The sequence below is a fragment of the Amphibalanus amphitrite genome, unplaced genomic scaffold (assembly GCF_019059575.1).
Source record: "Amphibalanus amphitrite isolate SeventyFive unplaced genomic scaffold, NRLGWU_Aamphi_draft 000031F_arrow, whole genome shotgun sequence".
Classification (NCBI taxonomy): domain Eukaryota; kingdom Metazoa; phylum Arthropoda; class Thecostraca; order Balanomorpha; family Balanidae; genus Amphibalanus; species Amphibalanus amphitrite.
In genome coordinates, this window is record NW_024881527.1 from 1,174,816 (window position 1) to 1,194,832 (window position 20,017).

The following is a 20,017-nucleotide window of genomic DNA, read 5'->3' on the forward strand; positions in this document are numbered from 1 at the left end:
GAAGAAATGCGCGTACGAAGAAATGCGGATACGAAAAAATGCGCTACGAATATTTGCGCTTACGAAGAAATGCGAGACGAAGTTATGCGACACGAATAAATGCGCCGACGAAGATTTGCGGACGAAGAAATGCGGACGAGGAATTGCGCGACGAAGAATTGCCATACGAAGATTTGTCCGGTTACGGAAAATCGATGGTGTCTGTGTGAGTCAAGTAATTTACAATTTATTTTCTAATTATGACCCATCGGTAGTGACTTGTTGAGCCCTGTAGTGAATGTAACATAAACAATATTTAAATATTTGGCACTCACTCTGGCAAGCCAACAGTGAGATTGCATTCTTAGGCCATCAATCTTGATGTTTATTAATAATAATAATAATAATAATGCCATTTATTTCACACCATCATTGGTGCATACAGGAAGTTCCAGTGACAGCTAAACAATCATTACATCCATACATACACAAACACACACACACACACACACATCAAGATATTCATATTCAGAACGTTAAAATCAGTGCAAGCACGCACATCGATCAAGAGGAAGCTCGTCTCAGCTTCATACATTGTCTGTAATGACACTTCTCACATGAGCATGATATGTCGGATTTTGATTGACCATTCTTTTCAGACTACCTAAGAAAATATTCAAAATGTCTGCACGAGAGGAGGAAGACAAGTCTAAGGCCATGATATCATATTCACGTCGGATGGCAAGATGCACGCTCGCTGCTATACCATTTTGTCCAATGTCACTGTCAAGCAAGCTCTTTATCAACACATTTTCACTACTGTGGAGTATTTTATAGAACAGAAGCTGTCTGCTTGCTACTAGCATAGGACAGGGGAGAATTTGAAGAGCTAGACAGAGAGGATGGTTCCTGAATGATTTCGGTAGTTTGACTATTTTCTTCACACATGAGTGATACGCCACACACAGTTCACGAAACACATTTTTTTCTTTACATGGATCCCACAGCTCACACCCATACAGGTTCGCGCAGTAGGACTTAAACAGCTTTATCAGAATTTCTCTTTTAGCATGGCCTACCAACGCGCAAAGCATATTAGCACGATAGTATAGCGATCTCTTCAGCTTACGCATGTCGCTGCTATCATTCAGTTTGCTGTTAATCACATGCCCAAGATACTTAAACTCATCAACCCATGTTAGGTTGGTACCTGACAACCTCACAATTGGGGGTTGTGACATGGACAGATGCGAAGATGCACTTGGACGCTGGGGATTAAACACCATGCATACACTCTTCTTAGCATTGAATTGTATGTCCCTGGACACAGCAAACGATTCACATATTTTGACAAGCTCTTGTAAACCACCCCTTGATGGCGACAAGACAACAATATCGTCAGCATACGCCAGCACATTTACAGCACAGCCACCAACGTGACATCCTATGCCAGTAGATTGTAACATTTGAAGGAGATCGTCCAGGTATACATTGAACAATAATGGTGACAAGCATCCACCCTGGCGAACACCGTTTGCGACCGGAAATGAATAGGATGTGCTATTTGCCCATTTGACGCTCATCATCTGGGACCTGTACCAATGAGTTAACAGTTTCAGATATGGTAACGGAACACCCCTTTCTTGGAGTATTTGAAAGAGCTTAGCGTGATTCACTCTATCGAATGCTTTGCTTGCATCAAGGAAGCAGGCGTACACTGGGCTTCCTTGTCTAGTGTAATAGTGAACTGTTTCTTTAAGAACATATGTAGCATGCGTTGTTGAATGATTAGACTTAAATCCAAATTGCGCATCATTTGTTCTTAATAGCGGTAGAAGCCTGTCAACCAGAATAAGTTCCAAGACTTTTGATAAAGTTGTGGATAAAGCGTTTGCCCTATAGTTCGATTTATCATCAAGTGCACCACTTTTCTCCTTAATTAATGGCGTCAACAGTGAATAAATGAGATCATCAGGGACGTTTCCATGGTTCAGTATGCTGTTAAATATGGAGACTATGACATATAAGTTATCAGCTTCAAGATAACGCAGATGTTCACTGTACATCTGATCCCAGCCTGCAGCTTTTCCACCTTTCATTTTGGCTATAGCACTCGACACTTCCTCCCTGGTAATGGGGAGAACATCAGGCAGCCGATCATTGATGATATGGTTGATAATTGCTTGACCACTGCTGCAGCTATCGTCATTTAGAACAGTTTTGAAATGATCGGCCCACATATTCGCTACGTTCGCAGCTCCTGTGACACCCCCAAAGCTAGGTGGAAAGGAACTTTGACCACCAAGCATCTGTCTCACGTGTGCCCAGAATTGATTATGCTCTCTGTTCAACAAAGACAAAGCAAGCTTATTTACATTGAAGATATCTCTTTCTCTCCTACATCTCCGCAAAGCATATTTGAAAGCCAGCCTTGATTCCCTCATTTATTGTTGTGTTAATTTCAATTTATTGACATTTTTTACAATAGTCGAACCTGAAAGTGTTTTGTGCATGCAAGTTGAATGAGAATAAGCATCTGATTGTCTGATCAATTACCTAATTATGTTGATGGATCTGGAAACTTATCGTGGAGGTGTGAAATTCACTAAAATGGATTCCTACAATGGATTCTAGGACAAATATATGCCTTGGCAATTCTTTGTTTTGCTGCTTTCACCCAGAATAAATTAACTTAAATTGAAATATAACCTGTTCTTACCTAATTTTTCCCAACACTTTGTAGCCTTACTTTGACCAAATGCAGATTATTTTTTAAAGTTTGATGGATGGAGATTTGCAGACTGGGGTGACAGAAATGTGTCTGGCATGGCTACATTAAAACTGGTACACCTATGGGCATGAGCTAACTTTTTTAATCCATGACTGCTGGGAGTGCTGGGGTTATATTGGACAATTAGAAGGGGAAGTCAAGTCTTTATCCGACATCCATAAATGATAGAAATGCTTCACCAGATCTGTGTGGTCATGGTGCTAGGATAAGATAGGCAAAGCTGGCTGCCTTAGTGCTAAGTGAGCATTGCTACTTGCTAGATTGGTTTTAGTCATGTTAGTTATATTTTCTTAGTTCAGAATTTATCTAATAAGCATTACAGAATACAGTGACTGTTGTACATACCTACTTATGGATGAAACTTTAATATGTCTGCCATGCTTTGATATGAAGAGCATGATACCCTATGGTTTTATCAGTTTTTTTTTTATGTGTTGATTTATTGCTCTCAGCATATGCTTCATCTTTGAAACATGACCATCTCAAATTTTTGAACAGTAGAAAGGCAGATGGATTATGAGTCTCTATTCCTAGGGAATTTGCTAATCCTAACCTGATATCAAGTTCCCTCATCACAATAATATAAGCACATCTTCCCTTTCAAGGCATGATCTTTCCATAAATGACTGACATGATCTTATTATTTTAGATAGTTGTTTGATTTTTGAGGTGGTGAGTTTTTGTACCTAACAGAAGATGGCTATAAAGAATGCTTCACATGGTGAGAAGAAGTCCTATTCAAGTTCTAAGGACAAGAATAAGCATCCACCAACAAAGGTATGACACTTTTTATTTGTAAAATATTTTATTTTTCGTTTATGGGTTAGTCAAGCTCAAATATTAATTACTTTGCTGCTTCCATAACAAAATTCTGAACTCATGCAATAGCTACTTCCCTCTGTGATCTTATAAGGGTCCTACATGTACCACCTCCCTGTCGAACATTGTTTATATTGTTATTTATTCAAGTAATGGTACTATTGGTCTCAAGATAAGGGTCCAGGCGGCCTGTAGGTTTGATGCGGTGAATACCCTCACCCTCGCCACAGCTGGAGTGGGGGTAGGGGAGGAGGTGCGTTCGGCCCGAGTCTGACAGCGGGGTCGCTCGCCGCAGTGTGGTGTCCAGCGGTGCAGTCGGAATCAGGCGGAATTATGCCGGCGGCGGTAACCGGTCGAAGGGCCTGGCTCAGTCGCGTCTCGAGACGAGTTACCGAGCAGGGTGTCAGCGATAGATGGGAGGGGTGTGGTCAGGGCGCTGTTTGATCACCAAATCAGCATGCTGTCAGTTCGCTGGCGTTTCTCATCTTCTCATTGGTCGTTGATGAACCACACGTGGTGTGTGCGATTGACCATTGAGACTAAGAGACGCCTGTAACTGGCTTCCATATATTGGAAAACCGACAGCAAGCTGAAAACGCGACAGTGCATGGGGCGCACTAGCTTTGAAAGTCGCTCCTCAAAAGCATAACTTTCCTTAGATGAGGGTGACGGGTGTTACCTACCCCAGACTTCTTGCGATTGCTCTCAACAAGGAAACCTGAAAGCTGAAAAATAGCACACCTGACTTGATTCAAGCCGATTATCTGGTGACACCAACGACCAATTACATTTTCAATTCTTGTCGAGTCACTGACCTATGACGTCATAAAAGACTTCACTCGGTCCCAAAATATTGCGGCTTGGCAACTCCGCCATCGTTAGGTCAACTTCTGCAGATGAATAAAACTCAGAGGACTTCATATTCTTCCGAGACCTTGCAACTTTTATGTCTCGTAATTTCTTGAAGTTCACGTAAAGCTAGGTCAATGACGTGACCTCCCTCACCATCATAATTCAGCAAGGGAAATATTAAAATTTATGTTGATGACAAAAAAAAAAATGATTTACGACTATCGTTTGCACATAGAGTCGTGCTCGTGTAGCTTCACTCCTTGCAAGATCGATGCTCAACTTCTGCGTTGTGAACCATGAGCAACGTCATAAACGACCTTACATAGATATTGGAGTTTTTTTTTGTCATTATTCCGCACCGTAGACAATGTTTACAATTGCTTCACGTGCAAAGAGAGAAAATTGTCAGATGTCGTTTACCTGATTTGCTAAACGTCTAGACGCTCTAGAAAGCTCCCAATAAAACTGTAAAGCTGGTGTCAGAACAACTTTTTTGCACATTAATTATGTCCCAGCTGAATAACAATATATATAACTAAACGTCTAGACGTTTGTCTAGTCTGAAATATGCCGTATTTTTACATAAAATGTATTTTTTAACTTAAGGGACCAAAAGATGCCGGCGGTACGGGATAAAATTATTAAACCACTCGTAGGTAGACAAATATTTTAAACGTCTCGCCTATCGACTGGACGTTTAAAAAATTTGTTCTACCGACTCGCGGCTTAATATATATTTGTAAGTAGGTATAATATTATTTAGTGGCCGAGAGCCGTGAAGGATGCACGGCTAAATCGTGTTCCCGGCTGTGGCGGGAAGCGGTCGCGCGTCGGCGCGCGAGCAGAGCAGAGCAGAGCGCTGGGCAGAGGGTGTGTGTGTGGAGCGCGGCCGGAGGCGCGGCTGGTTGTGTGTTGTGTGTTCGGTCAAGCTGAGAACACAGGAATACAGAGACATGCAGTAAGACCGGAGGCTGTATCTGAAGACTGAGGTGTCTTACATTGGTGGCAGCGGTGGTTGTGGTTGCGAACCGGGTTGTGTTGGCCTAACACAGTCTTGGCCTGATAAATTGTTTGACACGGAACCGATCAGCTGCGAGCTGTTATATAAACATTTGATTTTTTTCACGCCCCAAGTGATACGCAGTGATTTACGACGACGTCGTGATTATCTCAAGAGGAAATGGCTCACTTCGCGCCACCCAGGTATGACGGTCGGGGGTCATTTCGTCGTTTCCGAGAGGATTTTAAGAGTTTTTGTGCCGTGCAGTCGTTCACGGGTGAGGCGACTCTGAACTGTTTGCCGCTGTGTCTGGATGGAGCGGCCCGAGAGGCGTTCGACACGTTTGAGCGTCCTGCTGACGGCTCAATCGACACTCTGCTAGACCGTCTCGGAGCCGTGTTCCCGGACGCTAGCGCCTTGGACTGCCACAGCGCGCTGCAGGCGCTCAAATTCGACCCGACGGCTCAGTCACTGGACACCTTCATTGTTCAGCTGCGCGGCCTGGTCACTGCCGTGTTTGGCGCCCACTCGCCTGATACGCATCTCTATCACTATTTCCTGGCCGCCTTGCCTCAGCGGTTGGCTCATGCAGTGGTGTCTTTGGGATCTGTGACCTTTGATGCAGCCGTAAAAAGTGTGCAAAACGTGCTGGCTGCTGATCGTCTGTCTCGGGGACCGGTGGGCCAGGGACAGCGCGTGTGTGCAGTGGGCGGCGATGGCGCCCGGTCCGAGCCCGCCCTCGACCAGGCGGAGGCTGGGCCGGCCGGATCGGACTCAGAGCGACCGGGGGTGCGTAAAGTGGGAGACGAGGCTGCAGAACCATCAGTGCTGGAGCAAATTCTGCGCCGCATTGCGCAGCTGGAGTTGCAGCTGGCTGCTACTAACCGGATGGGACAGATGGGGCATGACCGGGCCCGGGGCCGACAGGAGTGTGACGTGTCAATGCCCATATGTCTGTGTTGTGGGGAGACGGGTCACGTGAAACCAGATTGTCGTTTCCGTCTAGCCAGGTGCTTTGCCTGTGGGAAGGTGGGCCATGTTCAGCGCACGTGCCGCCTCTCGGGAAACGCCGGAGGGGAGGGCGCTCAGGGCGGCGCGCGCGCTCCCCGGTCACTCGGCCGCCGGGACCGAGAGTTTTGAATAACTGCGCTGCATCGGCGTCGGACATTACGGTCAAGGCAAAGGTTAGTGAGGTGCCAGCGCAGCTTGTTGTGGATACAGGAAGTGCTATAACAATAGTTCACAGGCGGATTTATGATCAGATTTCAGCGCGTCCCCAGCTACAACGTTGTGACGTCACCGCTAAAACTGCAACTCAACAGCCGTTGCGTCTGCTCGGTCGGTGTGCAGTGCATTTTGTTATCGATAATGTGTCATACCCGCTCTCTGTGTTTGTATCCGACGAAATCGGTCCCATCGACTGCCTCCTGGGCATGGATTTTTTCGCGCAGTATCCGTTTGTTCTTGACTTATCGACGAAGCAGCTGACACCTGCAAACCAGGTGAACCGTCAGCCGGTCGCCACGGTGTTGCCTGAGCGACCGACGACTCGTGTGTGCCGGGTGTCTGTACAGGAAACGTACGCTATACCCCCAAACTGTGAGGTTGTGATCCCCGGCCATGTCGATGATGCTGATTTTGAGGGAGAGGCTGTGTTCATTGCCGACGTCGCAGTCAGTGGGTTGACGTTCCTGGACGGACTGGTTGATGTGAAGCCGGGCGGCAGTGTTCCGGTCGTGGTGCGTAACGTGACGTCATCCTCGGTCTCGGTGTCTAAGGGCAAGGGCCTAGGATCAATGGAAGCCGACTTCTCCATTGAAGGGGAGGGGAATGATGCAGACAATGGGGTGTCAAATGGTCCCAGCTCTGGCGCGGGTTCCTTGGAGGATTTGGTCGATCTGTCTGATGTGTCGCTAACGAGTCAGCAGCGGGAAAAGTTCTTTGCTCTGTTGCGCCGGTACCCCTCGTTGTTCTCAGACCAGCTTGGTCACTGCTCACTAGTTGAGCACGTAATCGACACGGGCACTGCCAAGCCGGTGCGATCAGCTCCCAGACGAATTCCCCCACACCTGGAGACAGAAGTAAAGCAGCGCGTGCAGGATATGGTAGATCAGGGGGTGCTGGAGCCGTCTGATGGCACTTGGTCATCACCGGTAGTCCTGGTGAAGAAAAGAGACGGTTCTGTGCGAATTTGTGGGGATTTTCGAAAACTTAACCGCGTGTGCCAGGTGCCAGCCTTTCCAATCCCAAGGGTTGATGTCCTACTTGACAGTCTGGGAGGTAACTCTTTGTTTTCGGTGCTCGATCTAAAAAGCGGGTACAACCAGATGAGCATCCGAAAGGAGGATCGATCCAAAACGTCCATCACGTTGCCGTTTGGGCTTTGGCAATACACAACGTGCCCATATGGCCTCAGTGGTGCCCCGAGTTCGTTCGCCAGACTGTTGAGTCTTGTATTGGGTGATTTGGCTCCCACTGATGCAGTGAGCTACTTTGATGACATTTTGGTTTTCTCTGGCGATTTTGACACGCATCTTTCACGTCTTGAGAAGGTGTTCCGTCGTCTGTCGGCTGCGAATTTGACTCTCAACCTCTCAAAGTGCAAATTCTTTCAATCAGAGATCACTTACCTGGGTCACGTGGTGTCGTCTGATGGGGTCAGTCCCGATCCAGAAAAGGTAGACAAAGTAAAGGATTGGCCGGTGCCTATGAATGAGAAGGCATTGTCACAGTTCTTGGGATTGGCAACGTACTTTAAACGGTACATCAAAGATTTTGCTGCTATCGCGGCTCCGCTGCATCACCTCACCAGGAAGGACGTAGACTTCCATTGGGATGCGGAGGCTCAGATGGCTTTTGACTCGCTAAAGGCGGCGCTGTGCACGGCTCCGGTTCTGAAATACCCTGACTTTTCCCCGGGAGCGAGCGAATTCGTACTAGACGTGGATTGTTCAGGGTCAAAGATGGGCGCGGTTCTGCTGCAGAGGGATGGACAAGGTGAGCGGGCAGTGGCATTTGACAGTAAAAGCCTGTCTAAATCCCAGCGGCAATATTCAGTCACTAAAAAGGAGCTACTCGCAGCTGTGACGTTTGTGCAGCAGTTCCGACATTACCTTTTGGGTCGTAAGTTCACGCTCCGCACAGACCATGCCGCTCTGCAGTGGCTTGTGAATTTCAGAAACCCTGACGGGCTTCTGGCGCGGTGGCTGGAGATTTTGGGCGAGTTTCAGTTTGAGATTGTTCATCGGCCAGGTAGGCTACATGAGGCTCCGGATGCGCTCAGTCGGAGGCCGGACCCCACGCAGGAGGTGTCTACACAGACAGACACAATGGATTTTCAGTCGCCTCCCGTCGCAGCTCGCCACGTTCAGTCCATGTGGCCTTCTGATTTCATGTGTTCGGCGCAGAACTCAGACCCCGCCATGGCGGAGGTGAAGAGGCAGCTTGCTGGGAGCACACAGCGGCCCTCCCAGTCCTCCGTGTCAAAGGGCGCTCTGCCGTACTGGAGGCAGTGGTCACGTCTGCGTTTGATTGATAATGTTCTGTACAGAGTGTTCCGGGCTGGGCCGAGGGGGCACGACCAGCTGCAGCTGGTAGTCCCACCCCAGCTCGTGCCTGTGGTGCTGGGGTCGCTTCATGATGGTCCGTCGGGTGGGCACTTCAACGCTTCAAAGCTGGCGAAAGTCGCGCGACTCAGGTTTTGGTGGCCGCTCCTGGAGCGTACGGTGACTGAGTTTTGCGAACAGTGCCGCCGCTGTGCCTCGCGAAACTCTCCGACTCCCCGCCCATGTGCGAGTATGGGGCAGTTGTCTGCGTCCGAGCCGATGGAGCTGGTGTCCATGGACCTTGTGACCAACCTGCCGGAAACCGCTCGAGGCTACAAACACCTGCTAGTGATCACTGATCACTTCACACGCTGGGTTGAAGCGTATCCCCTCGCGGATGAAAAGGCTACTACGATTGCGAATGTTCTTGTAAATGAGTTTATTTCTCGTTTTGGCGTCATGAAACGTGTGCACTCGGACCAAGGTCGGAACTTTGTCGGTGCGGTGATGAAAGCTGTGAGCGAACTGCTCGGCATTCAGCAGTCTCAGACATCCAGTTATCACCCTATGGGCAACGGGATGACTGAGCGAGCCAATCGCACCATTTTGAACATGCTGGCTAAGTTTGTTGAGCAGCACACGGAGTGGGATAAGCATCTTCCGATGCTCATGCTCGCCTACCGGAGTCAGGTGCACGACAGCACGGGATACTCTCCGTTCGCCTTGATGTTTGGGCGAGAGCCCCGCCTGCCGGCGGAAGCCTCGCTGGGTGATCGGCCGGTTGTGGATCGGGCCCCAACCTTCCCCCAGTACATAGACGATTTGAGAGAGACACTCCGACTTACTTTTAAGGATGTGGTTAAGCGCGATCAGCTGTCCCATGACCGCAACAAAGCTTTGTATGAGCGCAGAATGAACGAGTGGTCGTATCGCCCGGGTGACAAAGTGTTCTTGTTTCGCAATGTACCGAAGCGCGGTGAATATCATAAGTTTGTGAGGCCTTGGCGTGCGGCTGAGATCATAGAACAATGTGGACCAGTGAACTATCGAGTGCGCGAGGAGGGAAAGCGGCGCAGTCTGGTGGTGCACCACAACCGCTTGAAGCCGGACAACACAGTGGAGCGCCCGCCGGCTGTGAGTGAGGGGCACAGGACCGCGACAAGAGCGCATGGGTTATCTCTCTGGCGAGATGTGCCGGGAACGCCCATTGCCCGGCCCCATAGTGTGCCTGGTATGGGTGGGGCGCCAATTGTATTTCCGCCCCAAGGTGTCACAGCTGGCCGCTATGTACCGCAACCTGTTGTTTTGCCGCACGTGCCGATGCCGCGTCTGCCCGAGATGCGACCTGACTGTGTGCCGCCACCTGACCCTGTACCGCTCCATGACGCTGTGCCGCACCGGCCGGAGGTACCACATGTTCCGCCGCCGTCCCCGCCGCCGCCGTTCGATGCCGAGCCGCCGCGGGATGTGGATCAGCGGCCGCGAACTGTCACCCGTTTCGGGCGTGAGGTACGCCCCCCGAAACGGTTCGACCCTGCTCACTGGTCTTTTGATTAAGCGTTTGTTGTGACTGTCGTTGGCATATTGTTCAATAGGAGGGGAGGAGTGTAAGTAGGTATAATATTATTTAGTGGCCGAGAGCCGTGAAGGATGCACGGCTAAATCGTGTTCCCGGCTGTGGCGGGAAGCGGTCGCGCGTCGGCGCGCGAGCAGAGCAGAGCAGAGCGCTGGGCAGAGGGTGTGTGTGTGGAGCGCGGCCGGAGGCGCGGCTGGTTGTGTGTTGTGTGTTCGGTCAAGCTGAGAACACAGGAATACAGAGACATGCAGTAAGACCGGAGGCTGTATCTGAAGACTGAGGTGTCTTACATATTAACTACCGTTCCAACTGAAATACTACCGTTCCAACTGAAATACAAGGTGGTTATATATTAAACCGCGAGTAGGTAGAAAAATATTTTAAACGTCGAGCGGTTAGGCGAGACGTTTGAAATATTTTTCTACCTACGAGCGGTTAAATAATTTTATCCCGTACCGCCGATATCTTTCGGGCGCTTAATGATAAAGAATACATTTTATATAAAAATACGACATATTTCAGACTAGACGAAATGTTTACTAGACGTTTAACAGTTTGTTAATCGACTAGACGTTTAAAAAATCAGTTACACATCTGATAATTTTCTCTCTTTGCACGTGAAGCAATTGTAAACACTGTCTACGGTGCGGGATAACCGCATTTAAACATCCACGCGCTATCCTCTAAATTACAGGGTCATCAATAAAAGATGACATAAAGTCAGCCCCGCCAGAGGCGTAAGACATATTGCATAAACAGCTCACCGTTGGAATGATACATCTTAACCCGCGACCGCCTGGGGGGGTCGGATCCGACCCCCCCCCCCTCCGTTTTTCTTGAATAACTCATGAACCGCTTGAGCTATCAACTTGAAACTTTGCATACCTTCTCCCCCATCAATTTGACGTCTCCTGTGCAATTTTTAAGAAAAAAATTTCAAAAATTTCTTCTGAGATATATCGATTTTAGTGATGTAACTACATGGCGTTTTCAGTCAAAAAATGGTAAATGTTTAAAAAATCGCAAAAAATCGAGGTTTTAAGCAAATTGCAAAATAAGGACATGAAAAGACGCAGCTCAACGAGTTCTTTAACCCTCGCATGTGTGCGGCGTTTGCCAGCTTCTAATGTGTAGGGGGGGGGGGGGTCGGTTGGACCCCCCCCCTTGCCGTTTGGCCCCTGATTGAGCTAGAGCTTCGCGGAAAAAACGAGCGTGTTGCCCGTGACGAGAGGAAGCCGATGATACCCAATTTTAAGGTCCTAGGTCATTGGTTGACCTTCCAGGTCAGGTCAATGACCCAAAAGTCGGGAAAATCGGGACCTGTTAGAAAGTCGTAAAGTGTGGCTGCTAAGGGGTTTTTCGGGGTGCTGATCACGAATATCGTGTTAGTTTTGATCACAGATGATGTCTTGAAGCATTTAGACCAGGTCGGGTCAGGTCAGGTCAGGTCAACCAGTAGGCGTTGTGACGGGTATTCGTAGTACGTGTCAACCGCCTCTGACAGCTTCGTAACATGTTACGAAGTCACCAAAACTACTTCGTAAATGTTCAAATGGTTGCTAAATTCGAATTCAGCTCCAAAAACTAGCCTAGAAACATGTAAAACTCGAAAAAGTGACCCGAGGTCACCCGAGGTCACCAAAGGTCAATGACCTGACCTGACCTTCAGGTGACCTTGACACACACGGGAGTAACATCAAATCACATGTTTGAACGTTTGAAACCACGAAAAGCTTGCAAACACGCGACTAGTGCGAGCCGACATACGCGAAATCGCGATTCCGGCCAAACATGGTCTCGGAAAAGAGGTCACAGGTCAAAGGTCATTTAGGTCAGGGTCATGAAATTTTCAGGGTAGGTGTAAAATTGATCAATGCGAGGGTACTGAAAGTTTCGTCGCGATCGGCCGCTTTTTACGCGAGTTATTCGCGAAAAACCATGGGGGGGGGTCCATCCGACCCCCCCCCCCCCCTACACATGCGAGGGTTAAAATGGCTATCTCGGATTTTCCATAAAATGCGTTTTTCACCCCTAAAAATTCAAAAAACTATATTTTTTGGAAAACAGCTAATAAAATCCAAAATTTTGAGAATTTCCAAAAAACCGGAATATATGTTATAAAGCTCTATAAGAACATTAGATGTCACAAATTTCAACTTTCTATCTTGATTTTTGACCCCCAAATTGTAAAAAATAGCTCCAACATGCATAGGGCATGGTGACGTCATAAGCATTTTCGCGAATTAGAGGCACTTCTGAACATCGCATGTGAAAACAAACGGCACCACTAGATTCCTGGGACAAAGCTCGTCTAGAAAAGTGCATTTTTATGTCAAAAATAAAAAGTTGAAAAATTGACTTTTTTTCTTAGCGCTCGTTTAGTTATGTGTGGTATAAACGATTTTTTTATGCTTTCAATGCACACTTATCACCAGCACAGTGACTTGGGGTCACATATAACCATTACCATCGGATTTGGCGTGAAAAATAAGCCATAAAACATGTGTCGCACGCCCATTTAGCAGAAAGTGAAAACCGTGACCTTTCGTGACCTGACCTGACCTTGACCCGTACTTAGTATGACCCCTATACGCACATGGTACCTTCACTAGGTCTTTGAGGTCATTTGTGGTGAGTTTCGAGCAGCAGCTATAGATTCCGCTGTCCGTAAGCCTAATCATGCAAAACCCCTGAATTTGACCTTTGACCTGACCTTGACCCGAAAGTTGACCTCAATCTTAAAATCTTAAGAGTGCTTTGGGAAGGTCTCGTAGAGACCTTTCGAACGCCGCCTCGCGGGGCTCGATACGACCATTGGTTCTCGAGATAACAGGGGGGGGGGGGTCGGATCCGACCCCCCCCCCCCCAGGCTGATGTGGGTACGGAAATAGCCCAGGCGGTGCCGGGTTAAGCCTGAAACAGACTCTTTCCGCAGTCAGGAAATAGCATGCGAGAGCCTATTCAAATACATGGAAACACGCTCGCATCAATGGCACGCACCTCCCGCAAGCGATTGATGCGAAAAGAATTACAATGTATTAGAATAGGCTCTCGCATGCGATTTCCTGAACGCGGAAAGAGTCTGTTTCAGCCTTTAGACATTTTACATAGCACAAACAGAAATCAGTTGTGTCGCTCGAAGAAAACTTGCTTTTCCGTGCGGCAGACCTCGGCCAAGACCTTCGCTCCGTGCACATCCTTGTATGGAATCAACTTTTGTGGATTCTTCGGCGAAGGAGCCTCATGTATTATTCTTGCGGGTGCTTGTTGTAGCGCGAGCCATTTTTCGTCACTCAATATCACCCTTTCGAACCATTCTTCCGCTTCACTGAGCCGTGAGCCAAAAGGTGCACACTTCCAGCCTCGACACCATGCTGTCAGGGGAGATGACGGTCATTAGGATCGGACGATAATGTTTCCAGTTCAGTTTCTTCTTGTGGAGGAGTGTCCATATTAGAGATGTCAATCAAATACCAACTTTTTGGCATACCGATACCAAACCGATACCAACTTGGTATTTGGCGTTTCGAGGCTAACACATTTGGTTTTTTTTGTTGGTATTGTGAATCCTCGCTACTGTAAAAGAGACTGTGACTTTGGTAAAAACTTGGCATTTCCCTGATATTCCCAAGTCGGTTCGGTTTCGGTATTTTCCCACGGTTCCTGTTGGTATTTGGTTTGGTATCGGTATCACGACTTTCTGTAATTGACATCACAAGTCCATATATTTAAAAATGCCTTCCCAGGTTTCTTAAGCCATTGCGAACGCGAATACTGGACAGATTACTAAAGAATTGCTAGACTCTCTTCACTTTCGAGCAACTGAACAAGATCCCAGCACCCCTGGTCACTTTGCAGTCTGGATTTTTCCTGCTTGGACTTCACCATTTAACCTCAAGCAACTCAAATTGCGGAGCGAACTCAAGAGTCCAAGACCCTTGATGAACTGAACGCTGCCGTGGGTCGTTGAAGGCTTCGTCTGCACGATGGCCGGCGATCATTTGGGGCTCCAGCGGGGGCTTACTTTATACGTCATTCGCTAATGAACACCCTGCACTTGTGCACGTGACCTGACCTCAGAGGTCACATGCTGATCTGACACTTTTAACTTGATTGTGAATCGTTGGGTGTTGTTTTTGTTTGCAAGGCTTAATGGGCGAAACGGCGGCGGGGGTCCCCCCCCCCACGCACACACACACTCTAGACGTCTCTCGGTATTCAGAAAGCCGATAGGTCCGACGAAGAATAACGGATACAACGACAACGAGATACGTGCACTCTTGAAATATGTTTATTACGTGTGGATTTCATTTTTGAGAACGTTTCCTTGTCTTGTCTACAAGCTGAAGTTCGCCAATCAGCCTTATGCATTACATAGCTGCATCGCTTCGAGTCCCATCAGTGGGAATGGGTTCTACACTCTACCCCTCGCCCATGTAGAGGGGGGGGTGCACCCCCCCCTGAGGTTTTTTCTTAGCTACACGCCGAACCGTTTCAGATAGCGTGCTCAAATTTTCAGTACCCTATGGGGCATCTTTTGCGCAACTTTTGGTATTTTTTTTTGTCAAGGTCATGTCAGGTCACGGAGTTATGACGTCATAAAGGGAACAACCTCCGGCCAGATTTACGCTAAATTGGAGATTGCTTCACATTGGTATAAATGCCGACTGACCTGACACACTGATGGATTGTTTTAAAATCATAACTGGCTGATTTGACATTGGCACAATGTCCGTTGACATTTTGAAGGTTACTAAAGGTCAAGGTAAGGTCAGTGACCTCGGTTGACCTGTAATGACTTCTTGCACTTATATGCCTTTTCGGGGTATTTTGATGCCCTGAATTCGAATTTGCTATCCATTTCAGGCATCGTCGGTTGTTTCTTGTAGTTCATTTTGGGTCAGGGTCAGGTCAGTGACGTCACACGCCTGACGTGACCCAATGCACAAATGACCTTGCAGACTTCCGATGCTCCCAATGCATCATTTTTAGAGTTATGACATCGAAATACACACCAAACGATAGAGAATTGATCAAGGATCACGATAGTGAAGGTTTCAAGACGATATCTCTTACCGTTTTGCCGCAATCGGCGCGGAAATCTGAAAAAAGTTAGATTTTTTTCTCGAAAATTTGACCTTTGACCGGTCATAAGCAGGTCAAATGTTGACCTAGGACCAAAAAATATACCACCAATCGCGAGATCTCGTTGAGAGCAATACGTTGGTCTTTTCCGCTAAGCTCTACGACGCTCCGTTTTCAAACGCCAGGGGGGTCGCACCAACCCCCCCCCCCCTGCATGGGCGAAGGTGGCAAAACACCGTTTACGGGCGAGGGCTACACTATTAGTGCTTTCTTGGAATGATATCACGTTTGATGATAGAATTATAAAGCGAACACATAGCAAACGGGGCTAGAGTAACACTTAAAGGGACTATCCCACCTTTAACATGGGATTTGAGTTGAGATAGCCAAGTTTGCGGCGAGGTTCAGAAACCACTATCTATCTAGGTTGCAACCCCCGCGGCCTCTTGGTGTTGAAGAAATTCGTTCCCTTCATTTGAAAATGGGCCTTGTGCAAGGCCCTATCTTCAACATGGAGCGACCGTTAGTGTGACGTCACCTCGTTTAGTCATTCTGATTTAAATGGGAGTGTTCGTTGAAAAATCGCTTAAAACTTGGTCTGAACTTTGTTGTGGTGCCTACAGAGTAAAAGAATCAGCTTTATGACAGTAATGTGGCCTGGGGAAGGAGGTAATTTTGGGCTGTGACGTCACATATTTGAAAGTTTGTGTTTGGAATATGGGAAGCCTAAGATGTTTAATGAAAAATAAATGCCAGAACCGTGTTCCTGGTCATCCAATCTATAAAGTCGGGCACAATTTATCTGGTTTTAACAACATTTTAGAAGGTGGGATAGTCCCTTTTAACATATTGTTTAATGGTTAACCCTACCGGAGGTTTAACAATGCAGTTATTGAAATGAACTGTTCAACACTTGTTCAGCGCCATAAATGAAATTATACCTATGAAACAGTAGGAAATTAAAAGTTATGAAGGTTGAAATATGCAACCGTTAAGATAATGATATATGCAAATAGTGACGTACTCGGCGGTATGCCGATCATGACAGCATTAATCGCTATGTCCTAAACAAATTGCCACGTGTTGCAGTCTAAGGCGAAACTGCAATGAATGATGCGTGAGCTACATGGTCCGGCATAAGTTTTATCCTTAAGTGTTGTCATAGGTAGTGGACACAACTTTTGCCGAACCCTGTAGTGTCGTCCTGTAGTGTCTTTCATTGTCAGCGAGACGCTACATGGAGTTAAAATGACGAGCGGCCCTCCCGCCGGAATGGTGAACGTCCTTCTCTGTCAAACGCGGCGCTAGTTTCCGCCTAAGCTCCGCTGGCCCGCTCGACTGCTATGCCATGCGGCACAGTCTACAAGTACAGGTGACCGGTCGCGAGATCGGAGCTCCGTAGCACCGAGCGAGTGTGGCGAAGGCGGGGGTATTCACCGCATCAAACCTACAGGTCGCCTGGACCCTTATCTTGAGACCAATAGTACCATAGTAAATCATATTCTTTTTCACTGCTGAAAGGGCCGCATTGAATTATGCATTCTTATCCTGGGATAATTATGTAAAGTATTTTCCATTGCTGGGGCATGTTTTACTGGACCACTGAGTTAGAAACAGCCAACCTCATAATTTTCCTCACTATATTTTTCACATCTTCATTTTACATTTGACTTTGAAGTAACTAAGGGAACAATGTACAAATACATCACGTTCTATCCTCTCTGACGGCCACCGTCGGCGGCAGGTGGTGATCCGCCGCCTGCCACCGGACATGGCGCTCGACTCGTTCGTCGACCAGGTGTCTCCGCTGCCCGATCACGACTACCTGGGCTTCGTGCCGGCCGACCCGGGCCTGGCGCCGCACGCCTTCTCGCGCGCCTACATCAACTTCAGCAACATGGACGACATCATCACGTTCAGGGACAGATTCGACGGATACGTGTTCGTAGATAAACAGGGTGCGTGTCGAGGTGTGATGTTAAATGTTTCGCGACCATTATGAGCATACCGACGAATGAGACACTGGCAGCGAAACTACGTTATAGGTTAGGTCACAGTTAAGTGATATGTCATTGTGAGAGTATATTGGACAGTGTGTGACGGTATTTATGCTCTTCAGGTTTCGAGTACCCAGCCGTGGTGGAGTTTGCGCCGTACCAGCGCACGCCGCGCCGCCGCAGCCGTAAGCCCGACGCCAAGAGCGGCACCATATTCGAGGACGCCGACTACAAGGCGTTTCTGGCGGCTTGTGAGCAGGAGCAGTCGGAGCCGGCGGCGCCCAGCTGGGAACAGACGCTGGAGGAGATCGAGAAGCGACACGCCGAGCTCAGAGGTGATGGTAAATTGAGAAACGGCATAGCGAGCTCAGGTGTGAAGGCCTGGCTACACTATGCGTTTTTTGCGTGCGTTTTTTGCAGGTTTGCGTTTTTTGCGTAATATCGTTCTAGAAAAAAGTCATAAATGATATAACTTTTCCATTAGTTGGATACAAAAGTTAATATAATTCTGATATTAACTAAAATTTAATATAAAAACATCACAAAACCGTAATATCGTTATTTTTTCTAGAACGATATCACGCAAAACACGCAAACCCGGAAAAAACGCACGCAGAAAACGCATAGTGTAGCCAGGCCTTGAGAGTAGATAAAAAAAAAAAAACGATAAAGAGAGCTTTGGGGTGAGGGTAGAGAAAGTGCTAGAGCTGAGCTCAGAGGTGAGTTTTGATCGAGAAACGGCACAGCGAGCTGAGGGGTGAGGTTAGGTGACGAAGAATGTGCATACATGCCAACAATAATTCCTCAATGCATATTATGGGGAGCACCTCGTTAGTTCAGATCGTGTAAAATTTATCACTATAAAGCGCACTGCCAAGCAAAAGTCCGAGAGCCCAGCGTATCTATGTGAGGGATAAATGCATTGGCTGCAGGTATTCACTCAGGTGCGCGAACAATACTGTGTCTGCCTTTGTGACCTTCCGTTCACCGTGCCTTCCGCAGAGGCCAACGTGGTCACGCCGCTGGTCACCTACGTCTGCAAGAGGAGGGCAGAGAAGAAAGAGGAGCGACGCCGCCGGGAGCTCGAGAGGAGAAAGGAAGAGGCCAGGAGAGCCAGGGAGAAACTGCTCGCCAGAGATAAACGGGACTCCAGGGAGAAAACCAGATACGACACCAAGGAAACTTCCAAGGTAAATGTCCAGGTTGTTTTATGCCGTTTAATTGCAAGATGTAACCCCAAAGGGCGAGGTGTTGGTCGACATTCTCATGCCGAATGCGATCTTCTTCAATCAATCCCGATCGGTAAATGTCGGTTCAGTATTGAGGGGCAATGGCCATCAAATGACGACCATTTTAATCACGTTCCAAGGATGAACGTAATGAAGATTTCGGGTGACCGGGCAGCGACCTCTTTTTCTCATGGACAGATCCGATTGCTCACGTCACAAAAGCATTACAGTGGAGATACATTTTGATAGTTCACTTTAATGGCAGCGCCTTTGGTGTCGCCGTTAATAAAGCTGAATTTTATTTCTTCATTTTTTTTTTCAGCCGGCGAGTCGTGAAGAAGAGAAGGATCGAAGGCGAGACGACGTTCCGACAACTAAAAAATACGAAAAGTACGACGACAAACAAAAGGACAAGTACTCCAAAGAGTACACGAGGGACAAACAGACGAAGGAGGCGTACCGAACGGATCGAGATGACAAGCTCCGGCGTAAAGAGAAGGATGACCGGCGTAAGGAGGACGCTCGCGAGCGTCCCGCCCACAAGGAGGCGCGCTGGAAGGACGAAGCGCCGGAGAAGGGAAGACGCGAGGAGAAGTCTAGGACGTTCAGTCGGGAGGAACGGAAGAAAGATGTAGATTGGGAGGAGAAGAAGAAGAGGACCGAGAAGAAGGCACGCATTTCAGAATCCAGGTGAGAGCAGTTCAGTTCATTTAATTTCAGTTTTGGTGCCAACTAACCGGCGGCTCGTTCTTACTCACTGACTGACCGACCAGCTTTCCGTCCGTTATCAGTTGCAACCGACTGGTCCTTGTGTATCAATCTTGCCAACTTTGCCAGTGTGTACAACAATTTTCATTCTGCGCCGATTGACTGACTGATGGCCGGACTCTCCTATTTACTATCGTCGGATAATTATCTTTTGTCTCCTGCAGCTCTGAGCTGTCGACGGCTAGCGCACGGGACCGGCAGGCCGACGTCAAAGACGCCGGCTCGGAGCGCTCCGCAGAGACCCGCGCAGGGGGTGACACCGCCCAGCCAGCCAAATCGGGCGCCGTTAAACGGGACACACCTGACGCCAAAAAGGAGAGGAAAGAGGCCAGGGCGGAGCGGACCAAGACCGGACTCAAAAACAAGGTAAGGGGGA

The 20,017-nt window shown here is 48.0% G+C and overlaps 1 protein-coding gene across 13 annotated transcripts in view; it reads left to right on the top strand.

Annotated features, from left to right (window-relative positions):
* Positions 1 to 20,017, top strand: part of LOC122367815 (regulator of nonsense transcripts 3B-like) — a 21,085-nt gene continuing 1,068 nt past the window's right edge. Inside the window, exons 1-8 of one of the 13 annotated variants that reach the window (XM_043341322.1) lie at positions 134 to 205; positions 639 to 727; positions 3,420 to 3,547; positions 17,392 to 17,605; positions 17,767 to 17,979; positions 18,647 to 18,834; positions 19,196 to 19,563; positions 19,806 to 20,007. In XM_043341322.1, the coding sequence (XP_043197257.1) occupies positions 3,467 to 3,547; positions 17,392 to 17,605; positions 17,767 to 17,979; positions 18,647 to 18,834; positions 19,196 to 19,563; positions 19,806 to 20,007 (1,266 nt within the window). In that variant the 5' untranslated portion in view covers positions 134 to 205; positions 639 to 727; positions 3,420 to 3,466. Of the gene's footprint in view, positions 330 to 638; positions 728 to 3,419; positions 3,548 to 17,391; positions 17,606 to 17,766; positions 17,986 to 18,646; positions 18,835 to 19,195; positions 19,564 to 19,805; positions 20,008 to 20,017 lie in introns of those variants that run through there. The other 12 variants (XM_043341240.1, XM_043341258.1, XM_043341306.1 and 9 more) reach the window with 12 other exon arrangements.